The sequence below is a fragment of the Toxorhynchites rutilus genome, chromosome 3 (genome assembly GCF_029784135.1).
Source record: "Toxorhynchites rutilus septentrionalis strain SRP chromosome 3, ASM2978413v1, whole genome shotgun sequence".
NCBI lineage: Eukaryota > Metazoa > Arthropoda > Insecta > Diptera > Culicidae > Toxorhynchites > Toxorhynchites rutilus.
The window spans coordinates 155066981-155083132 of NC_073746.1; the positions used below are offsets into that span (position 1 = coordinate 155066981).

General features: G+C 39.5%; 1 protein-coding gene across 2 annotated transcripts; it reads left to right on the plus strand.

Annotated features, from left to right (window-relative positions):
- Positions 1-15461, plus strand: LOC129777841 (dihydrolipoyllysine-residue acetyltransferase component of pyruvate dehydrogenase complex, mitochondrial). 2 transcript variants are annotated; one of them, XM_055784385.1, is made up of 7 exons: positions 1-391; positions 1061-1245; positions 13276-13671; positions 13910-14234; positions 14291-14593; positions 14653-14801; positions 14868-15461. In XM_055784385.1, the coding sequence occupies exons 1-6, from the start codon at positions 270-272 to the stop codon at positions 14780-14782; spliced, it is 1461 nt and encodes a 486-aa protein (XP_055640360.1). In that variant the 5' UTR covers positions 1-269; the 3' UTR covers positions 14783-14801; positions 14868-15461. The 2 variants fall into 2 exon arrangements, with proteins under 2 accessions (XP_055640360.1, XP_055640359.1); XM_055784384.1 differs by having other exon boundaries at positions 3-391; positions 13862-14234.
- Positions 15462-16152: the final 691 nt, after the last annotated feature.

The following is a 16152-nucleotide window of genomic DNA, read 5'->3' on the forward strand; positions in this document are numbered from 1 at the left end:
ACACCCACACACGGCTGCAGTCATCCGACGTTTCGTCGTGTGCAGTGCAAACTTCTGTAGTAATCTCATCAGATTGACCTATCTTACGTCGCAGGAAGGTCGTGTCCGGTGGTAGTTGTCGGTCGTGGATAGATTGTTTTGCTGCCATTCTGTTCAGGAACAATCCTGAAGATCGTCATTGACTGGAAGCAGGCAGGACAAAGCGCCAGAGGAAGTCTTGCAAGTTGAAACTACCCAACCGGTCAAATCCCAACAAGAGGAGCGTTAAAATGCTGCGAACATTAGCCGCACGGAACGAAAAACTCATACTCCAGGGTTCTCGTAAGGTACTACGAGAGACTGCCAGCAGAGCACTCAGCTGTGAGGCAGTCCGGAAAGTAAACATCCAAAGGTACGTCCATTCGATCGCAGCGAACCATAGAAATCCTTTATTATGTAACGACGGGGAACGAAATCTGGAAAAAAATGTTCTGCTCTGTACTTTTATTTTCATGTGCATGCCAGCTAAATGATCTTTTCGATATTTTTTTTTCTCTCAATGGAGGTTAGAGTTGTGTAATCGTCTTGCAAATAAGAGTAGCCGACAAAAGTGATGGTGAGAAGATTCGAAAAACGTCACTTGCGCGGTATGTACTGCATGCGAACGAGAACGATTAATGATTTGTTTTCGTCCCCACTCAAGCCAACGCAAAAATGTTTATCAACCAATATGTAGCAGTCGAGCGTGCCAAAATAGGTTTGTTAAAAAGTTAGGTTCAATGCATTGTTCCGATTACGGGTCCCTGTTTGACAGAAGGATAATTGTAATCGACAAAACTATATTTCTACAATTTGATTAGTCGTTAGCTGAATTCCTCAACATGTTGGAAACCTTTGGTTCGACATATGGAATGAAATATGTGTGCAAGCTGCCCAGAATGTATTTCTAAGCACAGTTTTTGAAGACTTGTCATTCGGATATAATTATGCTCAACTTATCATGAAAAAAGAAAGAAACATTCTCTCTATGATTTGAAAAAAATAAATGAAGGTTACCAATCAATTGTGTTTTGTCTTGTAGGAATTCGCATAAATGGATTGGTGTTTCGCCGAAAGTGGCCGCTGTGTGGCAGGTCAGCTTCGTGCGAGGCTACTGCAGCAATTATCCTGCACACTCCAAAGTTCTACTGCCGGCACTTTCACCCACCATGGAGTTGGGTACGATTGTCAGTTGGGAAAAAAAGGAAGGGGACAAATTGAACGAAGGTAAGTATCCAATTTAAAAGTTTCCAAAAATATAAAAAGATGGAAAATATTCTTGCCACATGAAGTCCCTTCAGAGTGAGATTCGTTTATAGAATGGATGAAGTAATCTATTTTGTGGGAATTCTAAATACCAGAATTTCTTCCCCTATACGTCTACCGTGAGCATTCTGGTTGTGTGGAAGCCACACAAGCTAACAGCTGGGCAGCATAGTCTGTCCGAGTGACTAGTTTGCAGATATTAGATGTCCAAGAATGTTAAGTTTTTTTTGACGTAGAACTACGTCTTTCAGGAAGGGTGCCAAATCAGAAAACAGGTCACGTTTTTATGAAATAAAGTTAACGTTAATAATTATTTTCACTGTGAACGAATTCTCATGACTTGCTTACCAATCGAATCGGAAATTCTCTAAAATTTATTTGATATACTATACATTACAATTCGCTAATCTCTAAATGGTTTGAATTCATGAAAACTGGAAGTACTTCCTTTATTCCCATACATTTGTTCTGCCGATTTGTATGCTAATCCTACTCGTATTTCGAATGCTTATAACTCGAACATTTCTTAACAGATCGGAAAGATTTTTGCATCAATTGATGGGAGATATTTCTACGCGTCTATCAGAATTAATAAAATGTTTTTTTTTTTGCAAAAAAATGTTGAACTCTAAAGAATTATAAAAATAAGGATATTGTTTCAGGCAATTTATGGATAGCACACCTATAGACAATGTCTCCGTTTTGCCACGAAGCAATTGTTAAAACATTTTCACATGTTTGAGTGCACTAGAGTGTGACCGAGCATGTCTTCTTCTTCTTCAATGGCACTAACGTTCCTAGAGGAACCTAGAGGAACGTAGTATTACTTGCGTCATTTTTATTAGTACTTAGTTAAGATTTCTATGCCAAATAACACGCCTTGAATGCATTCTGAGTGGCAAGCTCTAGAATACGCGTGATCACAGTGCAAGTCGGAGGAAATTTCTTTGACGAAAAATTCCCCCGACCAGAACGGGAATCGAACCCGAACACCCGGCATGTTAGTTATGACGCTAACCACTCGGCCACGGGTGCACGTGACCGAGCATGTGCTCAAGATATCAATGTACACTGCGTTTCACAACTATAGAACCACTCATTTTTTCTGAGTTTCCAGAGATATGTAAGAAGTCGGTTGAATTGAAATATATAGTGTTGAATACAATAATTGTCTTTATTTATAAGACTGGCCATTTCAACTTTATTGTGTTCAGGCGCGAAACATTCAAAAAAACTAAAATTCCGATGTTTCCTAACTATGGAACCACTCGTTAGCTTGGTTTCTTCGCGACAACACGCGTATTTTTTACTGTGAGGTCTTTTCGCGAAAATCGTGCGAATACGAAGTGTTTTTCTGATAACTTTTTTTTTAGAAAGTGATACTTGGATCTATTAGTTTCCTTTTAACGGTGGAATCTCGGCAGTATTTCCACGGACTCGAACGTAAAAGTGATTTTGGGCCAGATTCTCGAATACACTACGAATACACTTCACGGTGGAAACGGAATGAAACGTATTCGCGATGAAAACGGTATGGTGTCGACATCTGGATATGAGATTAGTTTCCCACTAAACTTATCATTATAATATCAAATTATCTTCAGATGAAATTATTGTATGAGATTATTATACCACATGAAGAAAACAAAGTTTTCCACTCACATTAAACACCAGTTTGATACGAAGAAGTTAATTTTCATTGATGATTTTTTATTTGGAAAGTGCTCATTCTGCCTGAAAATTCATCACTATCTTCGACACTTCACTAACTCGTAAAACGTAGTTCAATGGCGTGCCGTTTATTTCGTTTCCACCGTGAAGTGTATTCGAGAATCAGGCCCAATGATGGGTTTTCATGCAGAATGAGCACATTTCAAATAAAAATTGTCAATGAAAATGTACTTCTTCGTTTCAAATTAGTGTTCAATATGAATGGAAAACTTTGTTTTCTTCATGTGGTAAAATAATCTCATACCAAAATTTTATCTGAAGATAATTTGATAAGTTTTAGTGAGTAATTTCGTATCCATATGTCGACACCGTGCCGTTGTCATCGCGGATACACTTCTTTTCGTTTTCATCGTGAAGTGTATTTGAGAATCAGGCCCTTTGTCTGATCCTATTGCGACAGCACGCCATGGTAACAATTTCCCTTCTCCATCGGTGAATAGTATGAGTGAACAATAGGGACGGTTGTGAATAGAACAACAGATGAAACAGATATTGAAATGAGCAAAAATGAAAAGAAACATAAACACGTGCATCGATCGATCGTTATTTATGTATGGTGGATTACCTTAGTAGTCCTTAGTAGAAGATTGATCCAAATTAAAAATATATTTCGTCGTGAGTGACTGTTGTCGGGATCGAGTGATTATGAAAAACACATCAAGTCAAACCTACTGGCATGCAGCTGGGGGGCTTCCCCCCCTTACCCCCGTACGGGGATCCAGGGGACCCTGGGTAAGGAAACCGAGTTGATGGTATTTTCGCCGGACGAAGCTTCCCGAAGTGGGGTAATTCCAGTGGGGACTACGGTCAGATACGTGTACTACGACTTGAGGGAGTAAATAAAGTCTTACCTAAGCGGCCTTTTGAAATCAGAAAACAGTCGAGACGTTCCTCGGCATCAAAATCAAGGAAGGATACCCTGAGAACAAGGGAACTTTCTATGTTATTAAGCTACGAAACAAACGGCCAATCGATCAACTCAAACAGATGAGCAAGCTACCAGATGGTTCCCCAATCAGGTTTACTGATCACCCCACCCGCAATCAATGTAGATGTGTGGTTTACTGCCCCGAATCCACGGAATATGAAACGGAAGAATTATTGAGTGAACTTAAGGAGCAAGGGATCAAGGACCTGCGACGAATCACTCGCAAGGACGGAGATCAGAATATTCCGACCCCAACTATCATCCTCACTATCGACGGGACGGTAGTGCCGCAAAGCGTAAGTTCTGGGTGGATAAGAGCACGTACCCGACCTTACTACCCTACGCCAATGATGTGCTATAGTTGCTTCGAATATGGACACCCTCGGAAGCGATGTACGGCAGGCCCAATATGCGGTATATGTTGTGGCAATCATGCCAGCACGTTGGAGATGCCGTGTCTCGAGAAGGCTTACTGTAAACACTGCAAGAACGATACGCATCCAGTTTTAAGCAGAAAGTGCCCGATCTACCTGAAGGAAGTCGACATTCAGCACTTGATGGTGGATCAAGGAGTCGGGTACCCAGCCGCTCGAAGGACGTATGAAGCTAATCACCGAACCAAGTCCGCAGCTGCAGTAATTGTAGAAGGGAACGATGCTCGATTTATTGAACTCAACGCTAAGCTTGACCATTTTCTAGCCGAAACAGAAAAAAGATAACGAAATAGAGATCATGCGAAAGGAGGCTGAAAAGCGTGACCGTCAAATTGACGAACTATTCGAAGTGCTCTGGAATAAAGAAAAACAGCTACATGATAAGGACGAAGAAATTGCAGCATTAAAAACTGCCCTGGCTGCCGCGAACATTCCTATCCCACCGGTTGCAAGCACCAGCACTCGAAACAACTTACCCATGAAGTCAACAGAAACGGAAATCATGAAGGCAACCGACGCTATTCCAAAGCAAAAACGTAAGAGTAACAACAACGAAAAATCAACGCATAGTGAGAGGTCCAGATCTCGGTCGCCTCGGATACTGAACCAACGGGACTGTAGCAAGGATGGACGTCAAAGCCGGGCCTCCTCTAGACAGGACAGACGTACTGAGCTTAAGTCCCGGCATACTCAAAAGACCGACAGCAAAACAGCTTCCCTACCTTCCGAGGGGAAAAACAAACAGCTACCATTTTGTCTCAAATTCCGAAATTCTGATTTTTGACTCAAATTCCGATCACTTCATTGTAAAAACTGAATTTATTGAACATCAATGTTATTTTGATACCTATTGTTATACAGGAAGGTTTACCCTAAAGAATATCAGGTTTTTCATTATTCAATTATTTATAACATTGATGTTCAGTAAATTTAATTTCAAAATGAAATGTTCGGAATTTTATTCTGTTCGGAATATAAGTCAAAACGGTACAGCGTTCCGAAATCGCTGAAAAATTTCGACCCTTCACTCCTCAATCCTTTGTTAAATGTAGATCTATAAATATCAGTTCATGCTTCCTACTTTATCTTTTCTTTCCTTGAAATTATTTTTTATTAATAAAAAATAATTTGTGTATGAAAAATTGTTCTGTTCATTTGTGTTCGCTCGAAAAGTTCGGTACTGATGGGGCTCATATTATGACAAAATATATGACACACTTTAAGGATTGTTTTTGCTACTGCCAACACCTCAGGAAACTTTATGACAAAAACAAAGTATTTCAAGTATCGAAAATATTAGGCTGTCAAAAAAGTCCTGCGGTATTTCCGCGAGGTGTCGTTGTAAGCGCGTAGTTCTAGTTGTATTCATTGTATCGAATCATACTATAGTTTGTTGGAAAGGTATTTTTGCGCGCTATAATATAGTCCTTGACAGTGTTTTGTTTGGTTAAGTCGTTCGTGAGTTATAGTGTCGCAAATATGGAGCAAAATAAAGAGAAAGTCCGACATATTTTACAGTACTACTATGACAAAGGCAAAAATGCATCTCAAGCTGCCAATAAAATTTGTGCAGTTTATGGACCCGATACAGTTTCCATTTCCACCGCACAACGATGGTTTCAACGTTTTCGTTCTGGTATAGAAGTCGTCGAAGATGCGCCATGCTCCGGAAGGCCTGTCGTCGAAAATTGCGACAAAATAGATGAATTAGCCGAGAAAGACCGGCATAGTAGCAGCCGTAGCAACGGCCAAGAGCTGGGGATAAGTCATCAAACCGTTATTAACCATTTGAAAAGCTTGGATTCACAAAGAAGCTCGATGTATGGGTGCCACACACGTTGACGCAAAAAAACATCTTTGACCGTATCGACGCATGTGAATCGCTGCTGAATCGCAACCGTCGACAATCGACCCGTTTCTGAAGCGGATGGTGACTGGCGATGAAAAGTGATGAAATAATCTATTATGAGCTGCTTCCCTATGGCCAAACGCTCGATTTTGACCTGTACTGCCAACAACTGGACCGCTTGAAGGTAGCACTCATGAAGAAGAGGCCATCTTTGATAAACAGAGGCCGCATTGTCTTCCATCAGGACAACGCCAGGCCACACACTTCTTTGGTGACGCGCCAGAAGCTCCGGGAGCTCGGATGGGAGGTTCTTTTGCATCCGCCGTATAGGCCAGACCTTGCACCAAGTGACTACCACCTGTTTTTGTCCATGGCGAACGAGCTAGGTAGTCAGAAGTTAGCCACAAAAGAGGCCTGTGAAAATTGGCTATCCGAGTTTTTTTTGCCAATAAGGAAGCGAGCTTCTATAACAGGGGTATTATGAAATTGGCATCTCGTTGGGAACAAGTCATCGAACAAAACGGCGCATATTTGACTTAAAACAGATGATTGTAACTAATTTTATGAACAAATGAAAATTCAAAAAAATACCGCAGGACTTTTTTGACAGCCTAATATGCTTTTGCTAATCGTTTCTCTGCCATAAAACCTCAATGTGCCACAACAAAGCGTGACAGGGTACAGCTAGTAAAATTTGAAACAAACTTGAATAGAATTAAAACATAATTTATGCGCATTTCAGATATTTCATCAATTATTCTAGTAAAACAAGGAAAAATGTCCACGTGGACAACAGGGAGAGGGATATGAAAATATCCACGCTTGTCCACGGAGGGGGAGGAGGGAGACTGAAATAGTACTTTTTCTGTCCACGTGGTATGTGGACAGCCCCTTACGTCTATTTTTGCGGACAATCAATAGTTTCAATGAACATTTGTTCGCATAGCTAGACGTAATCATCAGGTTGCTCTGTCGGTAGCGTTAGTAGTTACATTTCCGATAATAGTCCAAACGTCTCCGTCGGTAGTTTAAATTATTATCGAATAAAATCAAACAGGTTTGGAAGAAATTTAGTGAAATTTCTGGAAAAGGTGCTCTGGATTTGTTGCGGGTCTATGATAGTACTTTTTTCCTGAATACTCTGGGATATGATAAGAACAGCAGGTTCGTGTTTTTCAACTAATTGAATTTGTAAAAGCAATTTGTTATGTTGGTAATTTTAGCAACATGATTTACCGATATCACGATTAATCGCACAAAAATAGTGGAGTGATTTACATCAACGGTATGAGTAAATGCTGAGTATGTAGAATAATTAGATATAGAATTGGAGGAGTTATAATGCCAAGAACCAATATCATTTTAATTTTACTACCGATCTGATTGTTTCGTTATCTACTTGATGATTCAAATGCAGAAATTTAGGTAATTATAACATTAAAAAACACAATTGCTTCTCTCCGTACATCGCAGTGCAATGTACAGAAAATAGTAATTATATGAGCAGCATTTCAATGGTTTCTTATATTCATCTATTAGAGAACACTAAGTAATAAGACACTATCATGAAAGGTATGTTTAGACTCTACAAAGAATGTGATTCAAACGTAGATTTAGCTTATAGCACATAATACTGATAATTGTTGTTTTTCGGACGATGTATGAAAGCTGTATGGAACTACGTCTGTTATGCGGACAAACAGTAATTTTTCGGAAACGTTTTTTCAAAATTGCCAAATGTTCTCGAACAAAAAGTGTTTGTTTGCATGTTGAACAAACGTTTTACATTATGTAGAATGCAAAACGGCGAAAAAGTCAATTTTGTTCATTTTGTCGTTTACCTCTCCTATTTGAACATGGGCAGAAAAAGTTTCATTCAGTCTTCTCAAGAAGTCCCATCATGAAGATGCAGATGAGAAGATCGTAGCGAAACGGAACCGCAAAGCGACGCAGGAAGCGAAGAAGCTAGAGGTCAGAAAGGTAGAAATACTTAGAAAGAGTTATCATTAATTGACGAGTAGATGAAGTTGATAAGGCAGTGAACCAACAAATGAACGTTTTTCAAAGATAATCTTTGTATGTCAAGTTGTACGATTAATAAAAATGTAAACATTCTCCCTGCACATGTGAGTTTCATTTTATTTACCTTTTTTTCAACAATTCTGTTCCGTTTTTACAGTTCTATTGTTTGTTTTACTACATTTCACACTCTCTGACAATCTTCAACAGGAAAAAAAATTAATTCAACGAAAAAGGAAAGACCAGTTATCGACATTTGCGTTATAACAGGTCCGGCATGTTAAACGTCAAAAAAAAAACGAGGGGAACTTCAATGAATTGTTTAATTCGCTTTGATCATGAAATTGGATAAACAAAAGGATTCCAATGGAAGTTTTGCATTGAGTGTGACAACAGCTATGAAATATAATTTGAGAATTTATTTTTCTGTAATTTAATCAATGTTTTTGTCATGCGAAAATAATTTTTTTTTTTTTTTTTATCCAAAATATATATTTTTATTAAGGCTCATATGGCGTCAATCTGACGGGGCCGGGAGTTCAATATTTCGACAATGTTTGCCTTATAACTATGTTAGTAATATGTAACCGATTACTCGCGGTTGGCTCGAGGTTAGTATTACAAGTGTTTTCGTAATTGTGATGTTGCTGTCTTCAATGATCTGTACCTGTGCCCGACACGGGATACTTCCTATTGGGATGCAGCTGACCATTAATCAGCAACGCCCCCCTAGTCTGTACCCCATATCTAGCGTGGTGCGTCTTCTCGAGGAATCCAGGATAGAATGGTCACTAGCCGGCGCAATCATCAGCTCGTGTAGAGTTGTCATGAGCGGTACAACCTTTGGCTTTTGTTGAATCATCAGTGGACTGCACAACCTTTGGCCCGTGTATCTGTAAAGAGTGTGTGTATGTATTGCCGCGACTAAGTAAAAGTTTATAGATCGGATAGGAGGGATACGAAACAGGGACACAAAGAAGGAAACATCATTAAACGTTGACATCGGCGTTTCTGAGGAACAGGTATAGATGAAGCAGAAGATCAGGATCACGGCTACCTAAGATATCCCGGACGGTGTCAAAATAATGTCAATTATCATAACATTTCAAATTACATTCGAATTCCCCTCACAGCAAATATTCCATTTGAAAATGGCGTCGATTGTTTAGGAAATTCTGCTTTTTAACTAGAGATGGGGAAAACGGTTCACTTTAATGAACCGTTCAGTGACCAAGCGTTCACTTAAGTGAACTTGTTCTTTTGAGCAGTTCACTCACTCTTTCGTACATTAGAGGGATATGCCAGAGCATATAAAAAAGTGTGAGATATTATGTAGGACTGTTCTTTTCATTCATAAAATGCTGTTTGTTATCAATTAGACCGAATTAGTCCGAATTTTGTTAAAAATATCTTAGCAGAATAGAAAATCAAACTATGATTTTGAAATTTAGATTTAGCTTGAGCCGTGATACATTCTTTCCAGCACAAACTAGCGTTGCGCTGCCTTTTTTTTCAATGTTTTGCAATAACTGCTATAGCAAAACTGTACCAAAACGCGAAAGACTTTCTCGAAATTATCGAGCACAATATGGTATAATATAAAAATTTTTCATATCAGCGACACAAATTTTTATTTACTGCTGAAAAATACTGTTTGAATCGTTTCGCTTTCAACTGTATTTGATAAATAATCGAACAATCCAATTTAAGAACCATCGTATTCCTCAATATTGCATTTTATTATGAAAACGACAATACCGACATCTTATTTTTGTTATTTCATGGAGCTATCGTTTGTTTCCATTCGTTAATTTGAGGATTATTTGCTTTGCAGCAGTATTTGTCTATCACTCGTTGGCTCGCCTTCCTCTTATACACCGATCACCATTCACTGTTCGATCTGAACTGTAAACACAGTTCCGCCAGCGGTCAGTTCGTTCTGAACTGTATACACAGTTCCTCCAGCGGTCATCGTGAACAGTTCGTTCTGAACTGCATACAAAGTTCATCGTTCACCGTACAGTTCGTTCTGAACTGAACTGTATACACACTTCATCCAGCGGTCTTCGTACACAGTTCGTTCTGAACTGGGTAAGCCTAATAGCGAATTCGTTTTTAAAACTGAGTCAGTGCCAAACTGACTCTGTAATAAAAAAACGTTTTCAGTTTCACGAATGCGGTGTTTTGTTGGTGTGCGTTATATAGTCTGATTTGTTTATATTCGCGACGATAAATGTACAGTGTCGACGTCTAATGACGATATTAATGCTTGGGAGGTAAATTATTCTCTATCAGATCAGCAGGGCCAAGTGCAGTGTAAAAATATAAAAGTTTGAATGAATGTTTTCACTTCATATTGTTTTATTACTTAAAACATGTAGTTCTGACACTTACTTAACCATTTGTGGATGCATTTCCTGGTTTTTCCACAAATAATTACTATTATAATATAAAATCATCATTAGCCACAGTTTTCGTTCTATATGTTTCTGTGATATCGAAAAAAAAACCTCTTATTTCATCACATGAAATAAATATTCGATACGTTAAAGTAAATTTTCATTCATAATTTTGATTTTGAAAGCAGGTTTATTCCACCTGAATATCCATCATTATTTTCGCCTCCCAATGAAAGCACACGTAGCTTAATGCCGTCTGCTCGAATATACTTTCAAAATCAGAATCCGAATTGGATTACGATTCCAATAATACAAAAGCAAAAGCAGCAGGTTTTTCATCTTCATAGTTTTTATTTTTAGATTTTCCAAAATATACTCGGAACTTGACAGTTCGGTATAGTTGTATTGGTGAACCCGAGTGCCAACCCGTGAAACATCTCAGTGCGAAACTAACAGCTTTCGGGGCGAACCAGTGCGACACTGAGTGCGAAACTGACTGAATAAAAAAACGTTTTGACAGCAGTTAGTGCGGCACTGAGGTTGAAACTGAACAAAAACGAATTCGCTATAAGACAAGATGAGACAACTGGCTTCTTACTCTTCATCGTCGTACAAAAACGAAGCCATGACATAAAGATGCCAGAGTTGCCAAATATTATAAAATTTCGGATTTTTAAAATTTCTGTTTTTATGAACCGTAACATTTGATTGGCGCGAATTTAATGATTTTGTATGTTTTCAGTAAAGCAATCTCAAAAAGGATAAAGGATAAAATAAGTCTTTTAAATACCCATATCTATATTATAATAATGATATCCATAACAACTCGTCCAAGAATGTCCGGAGAATCTTTTCTCGTTGATTCGTGCAAAACAACGGCGCTCAACTCCATTGTAATTCAAAAACAACTTGAAAATCGTGACTCTTTCGCAATACATGACCATAGTACCGAATGCTTCGCATACAGCCGATACACAAGAACATCTTGTTGGATTGATGGACTTGCTATCAAAGCGGCGAGAAGTTCAGCCCAGAAAATGATGGACAGTGAAGCAACATCGTCATCATATCCAAGCTTCATTTAATTTTAGTGATAATGTGGATGACATGAATATTGAATTCGACTATGAGTACACCGTCGACGAAGCGAAAACTTTCCTCGACAGAACAGAACAAAATTCGTAGCTCTTTACATCATTAAAATAAGTCAGCGGGAAAGAACATGTCAGCAGAACAATTGGTAGTCAGGAAAACACAACCTGGATTGTATCAACCATCTCTTTTTTCATTTCAGCTAGTGCTAACAACTCTGCCATCTGCATAGTGAATGATGAGACTTTCCATTTCTTGTTTGCAATGGAAATTATGTTCCGAAATGTGAAATCGCATTAGAGACCTAACGAAGCTAAATTGACAAATGAGTGTTTTGCCGTTCACTTTACTCCATTGTGAAAAAACACATACATAAACTTGCATATAGTTTCTTCACATTTCCTTTAAACTAAATATCGTAATATTCATTAAATTCACCATTTCTAAATTCAATACAAATCCAACGCTATTTATTTTTATTGGCAACACTGAAAAAATCGGCTTTGTTTACAAAATTTATCGAAATCAGCCAATCAGAAATCAGAACGACTGACAGAAATTTGGTCCGTATCTGACAGAAATTTGGTCCGTAAAAGACCCCCTATTGTCTGATCTTATCGTATACCAGGGACAGACATACAGCTGTACTTGCGTTGTACGTGTACAGCGTTGTACAGGTACCATCGTACCATGACAGACATACTTTGGTTGTACATTGTACCGTATGTCAAACTGACAATAAGAAATTTTCCCAATTTTCACCACATATTTCAATGAAAAAGGTTTTTATTTAACGTCTAAACTATCAAACACTACAAAAAAGCCTCCAATATGAGTTATTAACTAATGAGAAAATCAATGAAAAGAACGTTTACCAAGTGCTTTGATTCGGTTTGTTCATGCTACCCACCACCAACCGTCTATGGCGCTGCGCACAGTACAACTGTAACCATGTACAGCGGTAAAATAGGTCGGTACAGGTACAGCGATTGTACTGAGTTGCTTGCATGGTTCTAGCGCTGTACATGGTGACAGACATACAATTTTCGAAGTACAACGCTAGTACAGTTGTATGTCTGTCATAAGTATTAGGGGTAAGCAGCTCATGTGAACTGTTGCCCAGCAAAAAAGAACGACCGTTCGTTCACTCTTTTTGGTGAACTAGTTCTTTTGAACAGTTCATGAACGGTTTGCCCATCTCTATTTTTAACTGGTCCAAGGACCAGTTAACGTTCGCCCAGTTAAACCAGGACCAGTTAGCAAACGATTACTGTATATACCCAAAAAATTTTTTAAAAAACCGTTATTTCAACACAAATCAAGTTGCCACCCTGGGTTTTGTACCGGTGAATTTTGGAGATCGGTGGGAGCTCGATTGTTTTACGGAGAAGACAGTTCGAATCTTTTTTTTGGCAAAATCGATCGTTCGATGGTAAATTGAGTTTTTGTTGAAATGCCAAAATGGGTGTTTTCCGGCCTCCAACCAAACAAAAATCTATATCAGAATTTGATTTAACGCAAGCTTCATTTTTTGTTTAGGTGACCTGCTCGCTGAAATCGAAACCGACAAGGCCACGATGGGATTCGAAACACCCGAGGAAGGATACCTCGCCAAGATCCTGGTACCTGCCGGTCAGAAGGATGTACCCATCGGGAAACTGGTGTGTATCATTGTTGAGAACCAGGAAGACGTCGCCGCCTTCAAAGACTACAAAGACACGGGAGCCCCGGCTGCTAAGCCAGCAGCGGCAGCTCCGCCTCCACCGCCGGCGGCTGCTCCACCGGTTCCGACACCACCACCGGTCGCGGCGGCTCCACCACCGTCTCCAGCACCGGCAACAACGCAAATGACCGCAGTGGAACAACGTGGGCCACGCGTTTATGCCAGTCCCATGGCCAAAAGGTTGGCCGAGCAGCAAAAGCTTCGGTTGGAAGGTATGTTTCAGTGTCTTCTGTGCATTATTTGAAATTATGTGTTTAATGTATATCCTTGATTTTGTTTTGTTTACCCTCGATCCAATCCTAATAGCATTGACTGTTCTCAAGTCTGTTTCGTAATTTTGTGTGTAAATAATACTGCATCAGTTCCGTGACCCGAATGTTTTTTTTTTGTTTTGTTTTATAGGTCGAGGAACTGGTTTGTATGGATCAGTAACATCTAAGGATCTTGCAGGTATGAAAGCCGCAAGTGCTCCGGAGGCTCCCCATGCTGCACCAAGCATTCCTGCAGGTGCTGCTTACGTTGATATTCCGGTCTCAAACATTCGAGCCGTCATTGCCAAGCGACTGCTCGAATCGAAGACCACAATTCCGCACTACTATCTCACAGTGGATGTAAACATGGACAAGATCAACAAAATACGCGCCAAGTTCAACAAACAGCTGGAAAAAGATGGCGTCAAGCTATCGATCAACGATTTCATCATCAAAGCGGCTGCCATGGCTTGTAGAAAAGTTCCGGAAGCCAATTCTGCCTGGATGGATACATTTATTCGACAGTAAGTTTTTTAATTGCCATGGTCGAGTACGTTAATTGAAAAAAAAACTATTTTAGGTTCGATGCTGTGGACGTTTCTGTCGCAGTCTCCACTGATCGTGGGCTGATCACACCCATTGTTTTTGGAGCGGATCGTAAGGGCCTAACCGACATTTCCAAGGATGTCAAGAATTTGGCAGCGAAGGCCCGCGAAGGCAAACTGCAACCGCAGGAATTCCAGGGTGGTAGCTTCAGTGTGTCCAACCTCGGCATGTTTGGCGTGACTCATTTCTGTGCTATTCTGAATCCACCGCAGAGCTGCATTCTGGCAATTGGTGGTACCCAGAAGCGTATCGTACCTGACAAAGACTCTGAGAAAGGGTTAGTATCGTATTGTTCATCGATTTTTGAAAACCTTCTAATCCAACTTCTTTCCTCAGGTGGAAAGAAAGTGACTTTGTTGCAGTGACCCTCAGCTGTGATCATCGCACAGTGGACGGTGCCGTTGGCGCTCGCTGGTTGCAGTACTTCCGCCAGTTCCTCGAGGATCCCCACTCGATGTTGTTGTAAATTGACTATCCATGCAGAAGTAAGTGCCGTGTTCCTCAAATAACATTGCTTAATGAATTGTTTCCTTTTTTCTCTTTTCTTACAGAATTACCATGCCTTATTGATGAAACAAAAAAGGCGTCCATTACCGCAATGACAGCTCGTTTCGAACTGGCTATATTACCAATCACCCGGCGGAAAAATCAGAGATTTTGTACAGTCATCCACTTAGAATAAACGATCCCAATGCAGTGTACATGGGAGAATAAAACAACTGTCTGCCAACTCACATAAGTAAAAGTCATGTAGTAGCTATTAGAAAAGAATATTGAAAAATCCATCGTATGGCCGAGTATAAACGGGGAAACGACGAAGATGCATGATGCACCCGTATGCTGAATTTACGCCACAAAAAGATCTGGGAAATATGATTAGAGTCAAGAAAAAGTCGAACAACGACATACGCAGCGATTTTTTTTCAAATTAGTTCTGAACATTTTAATTCGCACCATTGGATTTTTTCAACCAAATTGGCAAATAGCGCTTCAGTCAGATCGGTCAATTGAATATTGTGCGTAGCTAGAGAGTGGAATCAAATTCCAATAACACTTCATTCAAGTTTTCATGCAGGGATGCTACTCATAATTGCGTCAGTAGTTTAGTTATTTAGTCGCAGCACACGAGTCATACCACGTAAAAATGTAAAAAAAAAATAATTCGAATTATAATCGGCAGTCTCAATAAATTATTTCAAAATCCTATAAAATATGGCATTACAATTTGATCCAATTGTTGATAGTTATGTACCAGAGGGACATCTCACAAGAATACATTGTTCATCAACATGTCATAACAAAGTTATGTTTATTAATGCCGAAATTTTACGAGAGAATATCAACGATAATCAACGATTTGATACAAAATTTGGTATTCAACTCTTTAGTAGAAAATTATCTTTGTTTTGTTACTGTAATCCTCTACCGGGAGCACTAAAAATTTATTTTCGGCAAACAGCTGTTTAACCTCATCACCCGATTCTTCACCAAAAATTCGCTTCTTAGCAGTTGGTTGTTCTTCATGTGGGTATAACTTCTCCATATTATGGGTAAACGCAGGATACGTCGTGCCACAAAGTTAACATTTCATAGCACGATGTATGTATAATGGGCCTGATTACGAACGTCACTTCACGGTGAAAACGAAATGATTTGTATGCAAGGTTATATGCACTTCATTTCGTTTTCACCGTGAAATAATGTTCGTGATAAGGCCCAATATGTATAACAAACTATCAGAATCAGTTTTTTTTTTCTTCCAGAAAATGCGACCAATCCGCACCAGAGCAGAGCAACAACTGAACTCGACGATTTGTCGCAGCGAAGATACGCTTT